Source organism: Leucopleurus acutus (genome assembly GCF_964270905.1).
Source record: "Leucopleurus acutus genome assembly, chromosome: 16".
Taxonomy (NCBI): domain Eukaryota; kingdom Metazoa; phylum Chordata; class Mammalia; order Artiodactyla; family Delphinidae; genus Leucopleurus; species Leucopleurus acutus.
This window is the reverse complement of record NC_139158.1, coordinates 988,836-1,002,358: the sequence shown is the minus strand read 5'-3', so window position 1 is coordinate 1,002,358 and position 13,523 is coordinate 988,836. Positions and strand designations below refer to the sequence as shown.

General features: G+C 66.5%; 1 protein-coding gene across 2 annotated transcripts; it reads left to right on the top strand.

The window, feature by feature from the left end:
• The first annotated feature begins 5,519 nt into the window (after window positions 1-5,519).
• TMEM184A (transmembrane protein 184A) lies at window positions 5,520-13,105 on the top strand. 2 transcript variants are annotated; one of them, XM_082856911.1, is made up of 9 exons: window positions 5,520-5,626; window positions 6,257-6,466; window positions 8,994-9,159; window positions 9,667-9,757; window positions 9,867-9,942; window positions 10,049-10,140; window positions 10,915-11,084; window positions 11,557-11,754; window positions 12,484-13,105. In XM_082856911.1, exons 2-9 carry the CDS (start codon window positions 6,257-6,259, stop codon window positions 12,741-12,743), a joined length of 1,263 nt encoding a protein of 420 aa, XP_082713037.1. In that variant the 5' UTR covers window positions 5,520-5,626; the 3' UTR covers window positions 12,744-13,105. The 2 variants fall into 2 exon arrangements, with proteins under 2 accessions (XP_082713037.1, XP_082713036.1); XM_082856910.1 differs by having other exon boundaries at window positions 6,178-6,466.
• The last annotated feature ends 418 nt before the right edge of the window (window positions 13,106-13,523 follow it).

The window sequence follows — 13,523 nt, the reverse complement described above, 5'->3', positions numbered from 1 at the left end:
AGTTCATATTCGCAGCTGTAGTTTTCTGATTTGGCCCCGAAGTGCACAACGACAGGACTGGCCCACGCTGCCTGTTGGTGAGGTCTGGGGTCAGCCCTTCATGCAGTCGTGGTAACGCGTTTAATCCTCACGACGACCCCGCGAGGCCGCTGCTCTCATCTACATGTCAGATGAGGAAACTGAGGCGTGGCTGCCACCGAGCAGCGGGTCTGGGATTTCACGTGGGCGGAGAGCCTGGAGTCCACGCCGGTCACCCGCCACCCGGGCCCTCGCTGACACTCATTTTGGACCCCTTTCTCTCTGAGGCGTGGGCCAGCCGCCTTGTGCACGCTGCAGGCAGGCTTGCCTCGGTGCTTCTGCCTGGCTCTGATTCAGCCTCCGGGCGGGGGCCTCCTGCGAGCCAGGCCCTGGCAGTGCACACGCCATCTAGTCCTCATGACTGCCCTTAAGAGGCAGGTAGGCCGTGGAGAAAGTCGAGGCTCAGCAGGACAGGGCGGGTCGCCCAGACCCCCAGGTGATCAGTGGTGGCCCCAGGATGCAAACACACCTGAGCCCCTGTCATTTGCACAGTCCCGCGGTCGCCCGCCCCGAACATGGTGGGGCAACTGACGTATAATTGAAACCAGGGTCCCCAGCGCCTTCCCGAGTAGCACTTACTCACGGCTGCCCAAGGCTGTCTGGTAGCTATTACAGAATACGGGCTGAGACCAAAGGCTTCCGTCATTGAAGCCAGTGCCTCACTGCTCTGCTCCGCTTATAAATCAAGACACGCGACTCGTATGGAAAGGCATTTGGCCCTTTGCTTTCCGCGTTGCTCTGCTCCCAGGTGCTGTAATTCAGGAGGAGAGATACATTCTCCGGTGAAGAGGCCGAGAAAGCCGCAGTTTCCGCAGGCAGAGCCGTCGGCTTTGTGGGAATCGTTATTCCTCTAGATGGAAAGGCTGCATATGGTGCTTGCCCAGCGATCAAACTGTAATTACAACTTCCAGCAATTTATGGCCAAACGTAAATAGTGAACGTGGGGCTGATTTGCCAGCCCCTGCGGCATGGACTGGTGGATGAGTTTCCCTTTTTCAAGGCCGTGCCCTTGGACCAACGCGGTATGATTCACCCGACACGGTTTCCTGCTGAGCTACAAGTAGAGAACCCCAAGTTCCCTTCCCTCTAGCTCCCTTTTCCTAAGTGGACATGGGCCTGTGGCTACAGTTCAGAGTCAGGGGCGGGCCAGTGGGTACCTTCGGCGGTCAAGAGAGGCCAGGAGGGCGGCCGCCCATGGTTACCAGTCTGAGCAGCTTATCCACGGTTTGACAGAGCCCTGGATCCACCTGAACCAATTATGACAAATAACCCGCGGAATAAGGCAGTGACCGCGGGGCCCAGCTGGATAAACTGGCGTAGCGCCTTGCAGTGAAATCGGACGTCAGGAGCAGGTGCCGGGTAGCTGACGAGAGTGACGGCCGGGATCAGAACGAATTCAGAGCAGGCATGGGCGTTGTCGTCGAGGCCCCGCAATCACAGCCAGAAGCAGAGGGGAGCCCCGGTCTTGTGTGGGGACTCGTAAATTCCAGAAGGACTGTGGGAAGACGGGGGGCGCCGGAGCACGGGGGAGGTGGGGGAGTGAACAGTCAGGAGGGCCCTCCCCGATGTGGGGCATCAAGGGACGAAGGGACCAGAGAAAGGAAAACGGAGCAGCGTGAACGGGGCGGCTGGGGGGTGGACATCCCAGCTCCACGCGCGGCGGATGCTGCATCACCCTGTTTAACCCTCGTTGCACCTCTGAAGTGGGCGTGGGAGCCCCCCCACCTACACAGATGGGCCAGGGAGATGAAGCAGCCAGAGCTACACCCGGTCAGTGGTCCAGGAAAGATGCACGCCTGGGTGTTGGAGACTCGACAGCCCGCTGGACAGTGGGGGGAGGGACGGCTGGTCCCGAACCTGGGCAGGGCATGGTGGAGGGTGTGGCCGGGCTACCTGGGCAGGTAGGGCCGGCCTGGCAGGGCGGGTGGGGCGGGCAGCAGGGAGGGGTTTTCTGGGTCTGAGGCAAGGCCAGCGCTTTGCCAGTAGCAATCGTATCAGACTGACCCAGGCTGCTGTGAGGAGGGACGGCAGAGACCTGGAGGCCTGGTGGCGGGGCCGGACAACCCTGGTCGCCCCCTCAGGCCTGGAGACCTGCGACAGACCTGGGGTCTGGCCAGATGGCCAAGGGAGCCACCAGGGAGGTGAGCTGTGCGTGTGTGTGCCTGTGTGTACACGTGTGTACACGTGTGTGCACACACAGCCATGGGAGAGGTGTGGTGTCCAGCCTGGGGCCCCGTGCACCCCTGGAGAGAAGCGCCCACACCCTGAAATTCTGAGACTCACAGGTGCTCCGTCCCCACCCCATCTCTACCCCAGAGGCCATGCCGCCTGCCAGGCCCCAGGATGCCACCTGGTGACCAGAAAGGGTCTCAGGCCAGCCCAGCCAGGCCAGGCCCAGGTCGGCACCCCTGCCCCAGGTCCTCACGGAAGGGTGCCCCCCAGGGCTGGGGCAGCTCGCTCTGGGGCAGCGGGCAGGTACGGACAGGCCCTGGGCAGTCACAGGCTCTCCCTGGGGACCAAGGCAACAGGCCTGGGGAGGGGCTCGGCCTGGCGTGGGCAGGACAGAGGACGGGAGGCCTACGGGGTGAAGAGAGAAGCCTCCGAGGCCCCAGGTGGGTCCCGCTGCGCTGCAGGGCAGGGCTGGTCGGCCCGGCAGCCCAGAAGTAGAGGGAGACCACCCAAGTGCCCGAGGCTGGCGGGACCCCGCGCCCAGCCCCCAGCGCCAGCAGCCGGTGAGGGGAGCGGGCAAAGCCTCCCGAGTCCCCGCTCTTACCAGGGCTGGCCTGCTGCACACGGCCGGCCGGCACCCGCCGAAGCTGACCTGCTGCACACGGCCGGCCGCCACCCGCCGAAGCTGGCCTGCTGCACACGGCCGGCCGCCACCCGCCGAAGCTGACGCTCAGAGAGGCCCACGGTTGGCCCTAAGTCACAGACACGGTGAGAGGCCAGGCCAGGGTCCCAGCCCTCGTGTCGGACCCAGGGCCCTGCTCCTGCCCGGCTTTGGGGGCCCGGTGCCCTGCCCAGAGGGGCCAGCACCTTGGACACGGGGAGGCACAGCTTCCCAAATTGCCCCCAAACTAGGGCTGGAAGGACCCTCAGCCCCCCGGCCCCTGAGGCCCAGAGAAAGGGGCGGAGTGGCTCCGGGGTCCCCAGGCTGCAGGGGTGTGCTGGGGGCCTCTGCAGTCACCCCGGCCCAGGCTGTGGTGGCATTAGCTGAGTCAGTGGCCATTGTGTGGGACGCCACCAAAGCCCAGGGCCAAATCCCATCTGCCACTCCCTGGTGGGCCGGCCTGGGGAAGGGGGCGTGTCAGGACGCCTCCCACCACCCTGTCCTCCAGCCCCGTCTCTGGAGCCCAGAATGGGCAGCTCAGAGCTGGAAGGGCCTGGCTCAGGCAAGGCAGGAGGGGAGAGCCTGTGCCCCGTGGGAGAGAGCCGTGTGCCACCGGAAACGGCAGGCCGGCCTAGAAGGGGGGCTGGCACAGCGGGGGAGCCTGGAAGGAGGTTCAGTGCCACAATGAGGCCATTAGGTCCCTGGGGTGAAGGGCAGGCGTGGGGAGGGGGTGTTGAGGTCTGTGACTGGCCCGAGGCTCCTCGGCCACCCCACAGCTGAGTCGGGAGCTGCCCAGGGCCCAGTCACCTGGTCACGGTAAACAGCGGTCAGAGGCGTCAGCCGCCCGCGTCTGGGCGGCAGGTCTGTCCTGCGAGACGCTTGGTCAGCGTCCAGCCCCAGGCAGGGAAATCAGGCCAGGCCGGCCAGGCCGCCTCTCCCGAGTGGCTGCTGGCTGTGAGAGCAGCCGCCAGGGGTGGGGCCTCGTTCGGCCAGAGAGCCCCATGGGAGGCCGCAGGGTCAGCCTCTCCCTGGCCCCTCCTGGGACCGGGGTGCCAAGTCCCTCGCTCCCCCAGACCCGGTACCCGTGTCAGTCGTGCCCTCTAAGCCGGTGAAGCACGCCTTACCCACCCCGGGGGCCCTGTGGCTCCCGGCTGCGCCTGGCATGTGGCCCTGCTCGGGGTCTGGGGTCTGGGGCTAGGGGGAAGGCAAGGGGGTGCTGTCCCAGGTTTCCAGGGATTGCAGGGACCTGCATGCCATACCCCAGGCAGGGGCTGGCAGATCCTAAACTCACCTTTGCTGACGAGAAAGCAGAGGCCCAGCGAGGCGAAGGGGCGTGCCCAGGTGGCCAGAGAGCAGGGGCTGCCTCTGGAGCCACCTGGTCAGGAAGCCAGAGAAAGAAGGGGAGCCCAGGTTTATAAAATGCAGCCGAGCGGACAGCGCCGCAGGTCCGGGCGCCATGGGCACGCGGGGCTCGGGGGCGGGCGCGGGGCTCGCAGGAACTCATGTCCGCTGGAGAAGGGCCAGACCACACCGGCCAGCCCTGCCGGGCCAAGTGGGAGCCCACGCGGGACACCGGTGTCCAGGGCGTGGGCTGGGCAAGGCGCGGGGTTCCCGACGCGCCTGTGGAAGTTGAAGAGGTGAAGAGAGAGAGGAGGTGACACCCGAGACGGCAGGAGGAGAGTCGGCACCGGAGGAGGCCGTGAGGGGAGCCGGGCCAGGTCCCGGGGCTCTACCTGAGTCAGGATGGGGGCCTCAGGGCGAGTCTGGGGGACCCCCCGGGGGGCAGTGTGGGCGGAGGGGTGGGGGAACGGGGTGGTGTGTCCGAGGGGCTGGCAGCCTCCCCCCGGACCCTCCTGTACCCTTGGGGGACCCTGGACACGTGGGAGTCCCTGACTCCCACCCCTTGGCCCCACGATCCAGGGCCGCAGGGAGGGTCAGGCGGCGCCAAGGATGGGACCGTGTGGGCACTTAGTCCCCAGGATGGTAGACGGCTGAGGCCCCCCACCCTGCCGGCGCCTCCAAGGGCCCAGGGCAGTGAGCCCTTCCCACTGGCCCAGGGCTGACCACAGGGCAGGCCCAGTGGCCTGTCTGTGACTCAGCCACACCCCCTCCTCCCCTCCCCCCACCCCCGGCGGAGAAAACCAGAAATGCTTCCAATGCACCTCCTGGGGCCGGGGGCCTTTCTAACCGAGGGGAAATTCTCATGATAAATTTACCCGTTTTAAAGGGGCACTTAATATACCCTCGATGTCATGCAACTGCCACCTCTGTCTCCTTCCAGAACTTTCATCACCCCAGCTGGAAGCCCGTACCCATTACGCACACAGACCCCTCCCCCAGCTCAGGCCCGGGCAGCAGCTGCCTGGCCTTCTGGCGCAGGCAGGTGAGGGCACCTGGCGCAGGCAGGTTCCTGGGAGCCAGCTGCCTTGAGCAAACAGCCGGGGGAGGGATAGAGTGTCAAAGGGGGAGGGGACAGCCCTCCACTCCTCCCCTCCGCCCAGCACCTCCCCGCAGCCGGAGGCTCGGAGGCTCGGGTGGGCCGCCGGGAGTGGAGTGCCGGCCGCCTGTCCCCAGGCCTGGCCCAGCCTCCGGAAGGCAGCCTGGTCCCAGCCCCGCGGGGGGCCGCCCGTGGGGGCCATGTGGCCACACAAATGACCAGCCAGTCTTCCCTGGAGGCTGGGCCTCCCAGGACTGGCCCAGGAGCTTCCTGCCTGAGAGGTAGGTGCCGGACCCTGTGACCAGGTCTGGAGGGAGGGGGGAGGCGCCCGGCACCCCGGTGGGTTACGAGCAGCTGAGGAACAGGGCGCCCAGGGCTAGCAAGCGGGCTTGGGGTGGCCGGGGGCCCTGGCCAAGCTGGGCACCAGACGCTCAGGCAGGCCCGGTGGGTGCAGGGCGCCTCCCCACCCCGTCTGGCCTGCTTCCCGGACTCCACCCCTGGTAGGCAGGGCACCAGGGGCCCCCCGACTTTCTCAGATGTCTTTGGCCCCTGAAAAGCAGGCTCCCCGCAAGCCCGCGACACCAGAGGTGGGGACCGATCGCCCCGGGACACAGTCAGGCAGCTGGTGTCTGCACCCAGGTGGCTGACCCCAGGGAAGAGGGCGCCCAGGCCCGGGCCTTGGACCTGGGTCTCTGCACACAGAGGGCTGCCCAGAGCCCAGGCAAGAGGGCAGGAGGGTCGGACCGGAACTCCCCCGGGAGGGACGGTGGCCGAGCCCAGCATGCCCGCTCAGCACAGCCTCGCCGTCCCTGCCCAGTCTCTCCCCCCACAGGCACCGGGGCTGCTTCCGGCGTCTGCGTGCACCTTTGCCTTCCCTCCTCCCCCGTCTGTGTCCTCCCTCGCCTCTGCAGATGACTAATGCCTCAGGGCTCCTGGGAGACCCCCTGATGTGGGCAACCGGGCCGCAGTCCAGTGCCCCGCTGGCCGTGCCCACCGGGCTGCAGGTGGACCGCGTGGGGAACAGCTCCCAGGGCGCCTCCCAGCTCTTCCTCACCACGGCGCTGGCCCGCGGCATCTCGGGCGTCTTTGTGTGGACCGCCCTGGTGCTTACCGGCCACCAGGTGAGCCCTCCCCTGCGCGCTCCCTTGGGAACCACTCTCCGTGAGCCACAGCTCAGCCTGGCCCTGGCCGGCCCTAGTGGGCCTGCGGGTCCACGAGCGCAATGGCCTGGGTGCAGACCTCAGAGGCCTTCGGGCCAGAGGAGCAGCGCCCAGGGGCTCGCGGAGGCAGCATCGGGCCAGGGGAGGGGGCAGGGGAGGGAGAGATCTGGGCCCGAAGGTGGGCGGCCTCTTCCAGGCAGAGGGAAGAGCTCCAGCCAGGTGCTGGGCCCTTCCCCCGGGGCATTTCGTCGGCCCCTCAGCCTGTTCACTGAGGTCAGCAGTACTGTCCCCTTTCACGGATGAGAAGACTGAGGCTGGGAGAGGCCGGGGTCTTTCCTAGGCTCACGTAGCCCAGAGCAGAAAGGTCCTTCCCCTCCAGAGGTGCGGCATCCCCGGGAAGGCTGGTGAGGCTGGGACATGGCTCTGTAAGGAGTGAGGCCAGGCTCTGGGGGTGGAAGCAGGGTCAGAGCTTGGCTGGAGGGGCCCAGAGCTGGGGAGATGCAGCAGTGCCAGGCCTGGCAGCGAGAGCCAGGGGGCGGGTGACAGGAGGTGGTGCCCGAGTGCAGGGCTGGGCAGAGGGATCCCGAGCATCTCAGGCAGCGGAGGGTCTCTGGAGCCCAGGACTGCGCCAGAGAGACACGAGCAGAGCTGGGAGGGAGAGGGCTGCCTGGGCTGGAGGCACCCGGGACCTGTAGGAGGGGCCTCCGGCATCATGTGGGAGTTTGGCTTTCAGCCCGGGGGTGCTGGAGCCAGGGGAGGCTGTCGTTGCGGGGAGCTGAGAGCAGAGCTGCTGGCATGACTTGGCTGGCATTGCCATAGGGACGGGGTTGGAGGGGTGAGCCAGGAGACTGGCTAGCAGGGAAGCAGGTGGCCAGAGGCCTCCGAGGCTGGGTGGTACCCTCTCAGTGAGAGCTGCCTGCTGTGTGGTGCATGTCCAGGTGTGGCCTCAAATAACCAGAATAAAAGGGGGACACGGCAAATGTATTAGTGGGCCGGGTGCAGCTGAGAGCGGCCGGAAGAGGTTGGGACCATCCGGGAGGCCTTCCTGGAGGAGGCAGCATTTGCCCTGAGTCTTACCAAGCTGCCCTGGAGCATCTGGACAGGTAGACCGGACAGGAGGGTGGTGCATTTGCCTCTGCAGGGAAGCCATGCCTTCCTCCCTGGTGGCAGAATGGCTTTAGGTCTGGTGTCGGCTGTGATTTGTGGGACAAGGAGCAGTAAGGGGGAAGGGCACCCAATGCCCTGGGTCCGGGCCAGTTCCAGCCACAGTCTGGGCCTTGGCTTGGTCTTCTGTCTCCTGCCCTGACCTTTTGTAATCCTGGGTGCCAGCTGGGCACGTGTGTTTGGAGCCCGGCGTCCTGGGGCCCCACGGCCTGGACAGTGCTGATGGAGACCCCGTGGGTGGTGCTTCCCAGGTCCCACCCTCCTCCCCGCCCCCACCCGCACTCCCATGGAGGAGTCCCACCCTCCCCACCCATCCAGAGCTCAATGGGGCAGAGAGACTGGACCCTCACTTTAAAGACGGGGAACCAAGGACAGAGAGAACAGCGGCTTGCCAAGGCCCTCAGCCAGGCAGTGCCAGCCCAGGAGCAGAAGTCCATCTCCTGATAGCCGCTCAGGCCGTGCCCTCCCGCCGCACCAGCTGGGGAGGGAGTGGCTGATAAGGAGCCTGACTGACGCCAGGCTGCCCCCGCCACTCCCCGTGCTGGGCCCTGAGAAGCTGGGTCTCTGCACACAGCCTGCCCTCTGCCTGCCCTCTCTCCACCTCCTCTCATGGCACCTCTTCCGGGAAGCCTCCCAGAGTTGCTTGGGACTACAGCCAGCTACCTGTTTGGCTGGCTCCCCGGGGCCTCTTCCTTCCAAAGGCCCTGTCACTGCTCTCCTTGGTCCTCGTAGAAAATGTGGGCCATCTAAGAAGGTATGCAGATGGGCATGAGAACCACCCCTCTTGTCCTTTTGTCCAGGGATGTCTCTCCCTTCATTTTTACCCTGCTTTTTCACACACCTGCGTCCTGCTCAGTTTGTCATCCTGATGTGACCGATTGCGTTCTGTCGGAGCGTCTCCCCACGCTGGCGACTCGGGGCTGCATCCCGGTCACGGGCCCCACCGCCGTGCTCAGCCTCGTGTGCGTCCCTACCATGAACGTCCTTGAACGCAAATCCTACTTTTGTTTCTGAATAAATCTGTTCCGTGGGATAAATCCCTAGGAAGGGTCCAAGGGTATCAGCCCTTTGAATGCCTCCGTGTCAAAATGCCAAACTGCTCTCCAGACCAGTCATGCCCACGAGGGGGCCGTGACTGCCGCCCATCCCCTGCCCCTGGGGAAATTCTCGTTGAATGAATGAATGAATGAATGGGCACGTAAGTGAATGCATGTTCCCAGTGCAGAGTGTCCGCTAAGGGCAGGGCCCAGGGAGGTCCGCTTTGCTTCCTCCCGCTTGGGTGGCGGGTGGGCCGTGTCCCCAGGCCTGCCTTACTCCCCCCCAGATCTACCTGCACCTGCGCTCCTACACCGTCCCCGACGAGCAGCGCTACATCATCCGCCTGCTCTTCATCGTCCCCATCTACGCCTTCGACTCCTGGCTCAGCCTTCTCCTCCTGGGGGGCCACCAGCACTACGTCTACTTTGACTCCGTGCGGGATTGCTACGAAGGTGAGCACAGCTAGCTCCCCGGGCCCCAGAGCGGCCCCAAGCTGGGCTGGCAGGGCGAGCCGAGTGAGGGGCTCCCAGGCGCCTGCACTCCCCCCACCTGCCCCGGGGCACCCCACCCTCCAGGCCTGAGTCTGGCTTAGTGAGGCCCCTGCAGGACGGTCGGGATTAGTGGTGCTCACGATACAAGACTCCCAGGCTCCCGAGCTGGGGGCGAGACTGCAGCTGGGCCTGCCCAGAGCCTGGGGGTGGAATGGAACGGCCCTAGGTGGGGTGGGGGGCGTCAGAGCTGCCGTGACTGCTGCAGGCCCCACCCCCACCAGGGATGGCATGTGGTCCCAGAACCTGGCCGGGAGCCCCCGTGAGGAGTGGGTCCTGCTGCGCGAGCTGAACCCCAGCTGTCTTCTGGGCAATGGGCGCCAAGGAGTTCTGAGCGGCCAGGGAGCCTTCGTGCAGGCCGGGTGCCCTCGTGGACCGCCCGGGCTCACTGCCGACACCCCTGTCCTGCAGCCTTTGTCATTTACAGCTTCCTGAGCCTCTGTTTCCAGTACCTGGGGGGTGAGAGTGGCATCATGGCTGAGATTCGGGGAAAACCCATCCGGTGAGCATCTCCCCAGAGCCCGCCGGGCACCCCCACGCCCAGGGGGGGCAGCCAGGCCTGTCTGGGGTGTGTCCTCCAGGAGCACACCTCAGGGACTCCCTCACCCCAGGCCCAGCTGCTTCTACGGCACCTGCTGCCTTCGGGGCATGTCCTACTCCATCGGGTTCCTGCGCTTCTGTAAGCAGGTGAGTGCCCGGCCCTTCCCAGCCGCCCCCTGACTGCCCCTTACCGCCCAGTGTGCTGGGTCCCTCGGCCCCTCCCCCGCCCCTAACTCTCCTCCCCCACCCGCAGGCCACACTGCAGTTCTGCATTGTGAAGCCCATCATGGCCTTGGTCACCATCATCCTGCAGGCGTTCGGCAAATACCACGACGGGGACTTCAAGTGAGGCCAGGCTGGCGCGCAGGCAGGGAGGGGTGGGCGGGCCCGGCCTGGGGGGCACAGGGGAGGCAGGCAGGGCTCAGCAGAGGGCTCAGCAGGGGCCAAATCCCCTCCCCCTCCTCCTCCTGGGAAAGGGCCGGGGGCAAGGCCGTGGCAAACAGACCCTTGTCACACATGCCCTGGGGGCTCCGGGGCTTCGCGGCCCAGGCAGCGATGGGCTCCTTCCCCGGCGCTACCCCACAGCAGGGCCACTGGAGGGCGAGCGTGGGTTTAAGGGCACTCGGGCCCAGAGAGCCAAGCTCTGCGCTGGCCCGTGCCCCTGCCCTGGGTCCACACGAACTCCTCACGCGCATGCGCACGCATGCTCAGGTGTGCGCAGGCGCACTCACCCTCACACACATGCACATGTGCAGACACACGTGCTCTCACATGGGAACACACAATGAGCATGTGCACATGCTCATACAGCTGACATGCACACGAAGCGCCCACGCACGATGGTGGGTCCACGACGTGGGGGCCGTTCCCGTGCCTGGGAGGGTAGAGGAGCAGCAGGGCTCCTGCCTGGAAGGGGGCAGGACCTGGAGACGACTCCCTGCAACCAGCTCCTCTGCCGCTCCCCTAGGGTGCCATCTGCAGGCCCTGGAGGGAGGGTCCAGGTCTGAGCCACTGCCGGTGCCCAGGCTGGGGGCCCGGGCCAATGGCACAGCTGGCAGGGTGAGGAGGGCATGGGGGTGCGGGCCCACCCTCACCACCGGCCCCGGCTCTGGCCCCCAGCATCCACAGCGGTTACCTCTACGTCACCCTCATCTACAACGCCTCCGTGAGCCTGGCCCTCTACGCCCTGTTCCTCTTCTACTTCGCCACCAGGGAGCTCCTGCGGCCCTTTGAGCCTGTCCTCAAGTTCCTCACCATCAAGGCCGTCATCTTCCTCTCTTTCTGGCAGGGTGGGTGGGGCTCCTGAGGCAGGGGCTGGAGCCCAGAGAGATGCCCCAGCTGTAGCCGGGTCAGCAGGCGGCCCTCTCAGTGGGAGGCCACCAAGCCCCCGGCACGGGGGAGATGGTGGGCTCCCCACCCGGCAGGTCTGGCCCAATGTGTGGGGAAGAGGCCATGCAGGGGGCGGTGGAGCCTTGTCTTCAGCGGGCCCTGGGCCAGGCTCTGGGCACCGCCAGACCCCACTTCTCAGGGGACGGTGAGGGGTGGGGCCAGGGAGAGGTCAGGACAGGCGCTCGGGGAGTTCTTGGACGTCCGCTGTGCCACGGCCCCGGCTTTGGAGGCTCCCAGCCCCTCTGGACCTCAGACCCGGCAGACCGCCGCCAAGCCCATGAGGCCGGCCTCAGGGGGACTCCTGGCTGGGGGTGGCTGCAGTCCAGTCTCCTGTCTGGGGCAGGCACCTGAGTGGCCATCACCGTCCCCCAGGGATGCTGCTGGCCATCCTGGAGCGGTGTGGGGTCATCCCTGAGGCCCAGATCATCGATGGGAGCAGTGTGCGGGCCGGCACGGTAGCCGCCGGCTACCAGAACCTCATCATCTGTATCGAGATGCTCTTTGCCTCCATCGCCCTGCGCTACGCCTTCACCTGCCAGGTGTACTCGGAGAAGAAGGAGCGCTCGCCAGGTAGCCGGGGCCCCGCCAGCCCCGGGCCCCCCAGCGCCATGTCTCTGTCCCCCGTCTTGCCCACGGGCCCTGGGAATGTCGACTTGATGGGCAGGGAGATGGCCCCACGGAGGACCCAAGCTCCAGACAGGTGCCTCACCGGCACGTGGTCCAGGGGAAGAGCCCAGGCAGGCCGGCGGGCAGGCGGGCTGAACGCTGAGTGAGATGGGCTGGACCTGATGTTTGGGCCCCCAAGGGTCCCTCGGTGATAGGGGGTTGGCACAGCGCCTGAGCCTGGGGGCTCCGGCAACCATACCCAGGTGCCTGGACCAGCCTGACCAGAGAGGCCAAGGGCTGGCTGGTGCTGGTGTCCCTAAAGAATGGCCCGTTTGGGTAGGGGTGGCCTGAGCCTGGACCACTCAGCCTGGAGTGGCCGAGGGTGTGAAGGGTTCACACCAGGGCGGAGAGAGGATGGGGGCCAGCTCACGGCGGTCTCTCTCTGCCACCTCTGGCAGGGGGTCTGGGCTGGGACAGCCCCAGTGCTGGGCTGGGGTGGAGAAGTTGGGCTGGGATTCTGGGGTCCTAGGAGTCACCCTCTGCTGGCCAAAGCCAGGGCCTGGAGATGCAGGAGCCCTGGCCCGGGCAGCCCCGAGGCTGGTGGGGAACAGGGTCAGGTCCTGGGGTCCGGGTGCACGGGGGAAGATGATGGGGCGCAGGGAGCACCCCAGCCCACCCACTGCCTGTCGCCAGCCCCCACGGCGCCCATGCAGAGCATCTCCAGCGGCCTCAAGGAGACCGTGAGCCCGCAGGACATCGTGCAGGACGCCATCCACAACTTCTCGCCCGCCTACCAGCAGTACACGCAGCAGGCCACACACGAGGCCCCGGGACCCGGCCAGGGCAGGGACCCCTTGCCCAGCACCCACCCTGGCATAGATGTTGGCTCCAGCAGGGGCAGGAAGAGCCGCAACATGGAGAAGAGGATGCTGATCCCCGCGGAGGAGCTGTAGGGGCCCCGGGGTCAGCAGCCGCCTCCAGGCCGCTGGGAAAGGACAGGGCCCCTCACCCACTGACCGTCTTGCCAAAGGTCAGGCCTCTCCTAGGAGCCTCCTGCTAGGCCCGTGGAGCCCACTGCCCATCCCACCTCTGGCCAGTGGAGCAGGTTGCTTGGTAGCCCTGCCAGGCGCCCCGGGGCCGCACCATCGCCTGGTGGGCCCTCGGCCTCAGAAGAGGGCACCTGAGCCTACCTGAGAAGCCCAGGGACCTGCCGGGCTCACCTGGCCATCGGTTCGGGTGGCCTCCCTGGATGGACAGCTCCCGGGCAGGGCTGGGCAGCCCGGAGCTGCGGGCCTTACAGGCAGGAGGGCTCCACGCTGAGTGCAGGAGGCGGGGTGGCCCCGTGGAGGAAGGGCCGGTGTGGCTGCTGGGCGTCTGGGAGGGGCTGGGGCCACGGGTGGAGGGCTCCGGCTTCCCAGTGAACTGCACTTATTTATGCATAAACAGCCTGGGTTTTCTAGTGACTCTAGTGGCCTGTGTTCCTGCAGGGTCAGTGCTCTAATGAATGGACCACAGCGAGGCGGACAGATGAGACCCATCGTGCGAAGTGTGGGTGCAGCGGGGAGGGTCCCCGTCCACTCTGGGGCTGCGGGCCACAGTAGCAGCTCAGAGCAGGCAGGCAACGAGCTCAGACTAGAGCCGGGATGGCCTGCCCCGCCGTGCGCACGGCCGTGCGGTCCGGAGCCTTGGCTTCCCCAGTTCAAGGCCCCGTGCCAGCCCTGCTCGAGGAGGGG